The sequence below is a fragment of the Vespa velutina genome, chromosome 3 (genome assembly GCF_912470025.1).
Source record: "Vespa velutina chromosome 3, iVesVel2.1, whole genome shotgun sequence".
NCBI lineage: Eukaryota > Metazoa > Arthropoda > Insecta > Hymenoptera > Vespidae > Vespa > Vespa velutina.
In genome coordinates this window covers 9194767-9197266 of record NC_062190.1, presented here as the reverse complement: position 1 = coordinate 9197266, position 2500 = coordinate 9194767, and the positions used below count along the sequence as shown (strand labels likewise).

The 2500-nt window shown below is 30.2% G+C and overlaps 1 protein-coding gene across 2 annotated transcripts in view; it reads right to left on the bottom strand.

The window, feature by feature from the left end:
- Positions 1 to 1437: 1437 nt before the first annotated feature.
- LOC124947474 (synaptic vesicle glycoprotein 2B-like) overlaps positions 1438 to 2500 on the bottom strand; it is a 4108-nt gene continuing 3045 nt past the window's right edge. Inside the window, exons 8-11 of one of the 2 annotated variants that reach the window (XM_047489651.1) lie at positions 2447 to 2500; positions 2181 to 2340; positions 1876 to 2003; positions 1438 to 1730 (exon numbers count right to left, since the gene is read on the bottom strand). The exon at positions 2447 to 2500 is cut by the window's right edge and continues 61 nt beyond it. In XM_047489651.1, the coding sequence (XP_047345607.1) occupies positions 1657 to 1730; positions 1876 to 2003; positions 2181 to 2340; positions 2447 to 2500 (416 nt within the window). In that variant the 3' untranslated portion in view covers positions 1438 to 1656. The remainder of the gene's footprint in view (positions 1731 to 1875; positions 2004 to 2180; positions 2341 to 2446) is intronic. The other variant, XM_047489652.1, reaches the window with a different exon arrangement.

Below are 2500 nucleotides of genomic sequence, written 5' to 3'. Positions count from 1 at the left end.
ATAATTACAATATTTCATCGGTGATTACAATTAATTAATTACAATTTGTAGGAAACGATTAGAACCGTAGGAGAGATAAAAAAAAAAAAAAAAAAAGAAAAAGAAAAAACTATCTAGCAAAGTATAATTTCGCATCGGGTAGAAGGAGAGGGGCGAATTTTCTGTAAATAAAGGGAAGGGCAAAGAATTGAGGAATGGGGAGGCACGATATACGTTGACTAGAAATTTTAAATCATCAATTGCCACGATCTATACGTGGATTAGAATTTTCTTTTTCATTTTCTTCAAATCGATCCTTCTCTCTAATTGATTATAGGACGATTACGATGGATTAGATATTCGATGAGTGATCGTGTGTATATATATACATATATATATATATTCTAAAAATACATTATTAATATCTCTCTACGAATATCTAAAAAAAAAAAAAAAAAAAAAAAAAAAATATATAATCTCTATATTTTTATTCGTTTTTCAAACGTTTCTTAATCAATTTCTAAACATAATCTTATATATATATATATATATATATATAGCCTATAACTTACGTCTAACTCGTATATAACGTTTACGTACACACATACTTAACACACACACACACACATATATATACATATATATATACATATATATATATATATATATGTACACATAAAGAAAAATTCCTAGGTGAACTTTCAAAAGTTCCTAGACTAATGTTACTGTAATCTGAAGGAGGAGGAAGAAGAAGAAGAAGAAAAAAAACAAACAAACAAGAACAAAAAGAAAAGAAAAAAAAATAAAAGAAGCAAAAAAACATAGTAATTAATTTTCATAACAATACCTAGGAACATTTTGGTCCATCCTGTATATACACGCGCGAGTATAACGAGTTCCAATTGAAATTGGAAAATTAAAAAAGAAATGTTTACTTGCGATTACGAAGAAAAGATAGGATGACGGTGAAGAAGAAGAAGAAGAAGAAGAAGACGATGATGATGATGATGATGATGATGATGATGATGATGACGAATAATAAAAAAGAAAAAAAAGAAGAAGAAGAGGAAGCAGAAGATGATGAATAAAAAGAAGAAGAAGAAGGTGTAGAAAAAGGATAGAGGAGAGCGAGCATGTGGGTGAAGGCTGGAGGGCTCTCCAGGATGTGTCGAAAGTGAAACCCAAGGCCTCCGTTCGTACGTGTTGCACTCTCTGCTCTCAATCTTCTCATTGTGTCCATTCCTATTCTCCTCTCTTTGATCCTAAAGTCTCGACTCGATTCTAATACGAAAAAAAAATAAAAAAAAAAAAAAAAAAAAAAAAAAAAAAATACGCTCGTCGATCTCCAGTCCTCCCCATCCACTCCTCTTCCCAAAAAAAAAAAAAAGGAAGATCCATCCTGAACGATAATTCTTGTCTTCTTTCGAAACGGACCCGTATCGGACCGTCAATGTTTCGTTTCGTCTTTTTAATTGGTCATAATCGTTTTCCTCGATCATATATTCATCATAATCGTAAAATTTCATTACTAGTTCCGATTAATAAGACAAATATCTACCTTTCGATCATTGATATATATATATATATATATATCGTTACTTTTCTCTATTTTGTTTTCTCTCTTTCTCTCTCTCTCTCTCTCTCTCTCTCTTTTTTCTTTATTTTTCGCGTTTCTTTTTATGATCCAGACTCGACGTTTTTCTCATTTTTATTCTTATTGTTTGGTATGAAATATGCCAATACGATACCAACTGAAAGAAAAAAAGTAGATAAATGATGATAAATATAATAAATTATATGCTGACGTTTGTTTGAATTTGTACAAAAAAAAAAAAAAAAAAAAAAAAAAAATAGAAATATTAAGGGTCTTGTAATCAAAAGAAGATGAATACTTACATAGGGGAAAGCAAGCTATCGTCATGATCGGAGCTATGCATCCGTACTCGAGCAATACCGGAAACACGACATTGCCGATCAGAGATCCAGATCTTCCTATCATCATTACCAAACTTACTGCCATCGTTCTATTAAAAAGAAAGAAAGAGAAAAAAAAAAAAATAAGAAAAAAAAACAGTGAGAAAGAAAGAAAAAAATTGAAAGACAAAAAACCAATGAAACATAATCAAATCGGTCTGCTATAATCTTTCTCTATCATTTGGAAAAAAGCAAAAAAAAGAAAAAGAATACAATATAAACGATACCTTAATGAAGTTGGGAATAAAAGTACAGTGGCCCCTATTACAATGTTCAATGTTGTCATCATTATACCGACGAAGAGGCAGGTCAATCCTAATGTCAAAAAATAACTCGTCGACCAAGTTATTGATATCAGCGATAAGATACATATCGTGTAACAAATGTCTGCAAAATGATCGAAAGAATTAATTTTTGTTTTTTTTTTGTTTTTGTTTTTAATGCAAATCAAATTTATTTATTTATTTAATTTTTTTATTTTTTGACTACTCACATAAAAGATTTTTGTGGCCCAATAAAGTCACGAACATGCTCGCGACGAAGAGGA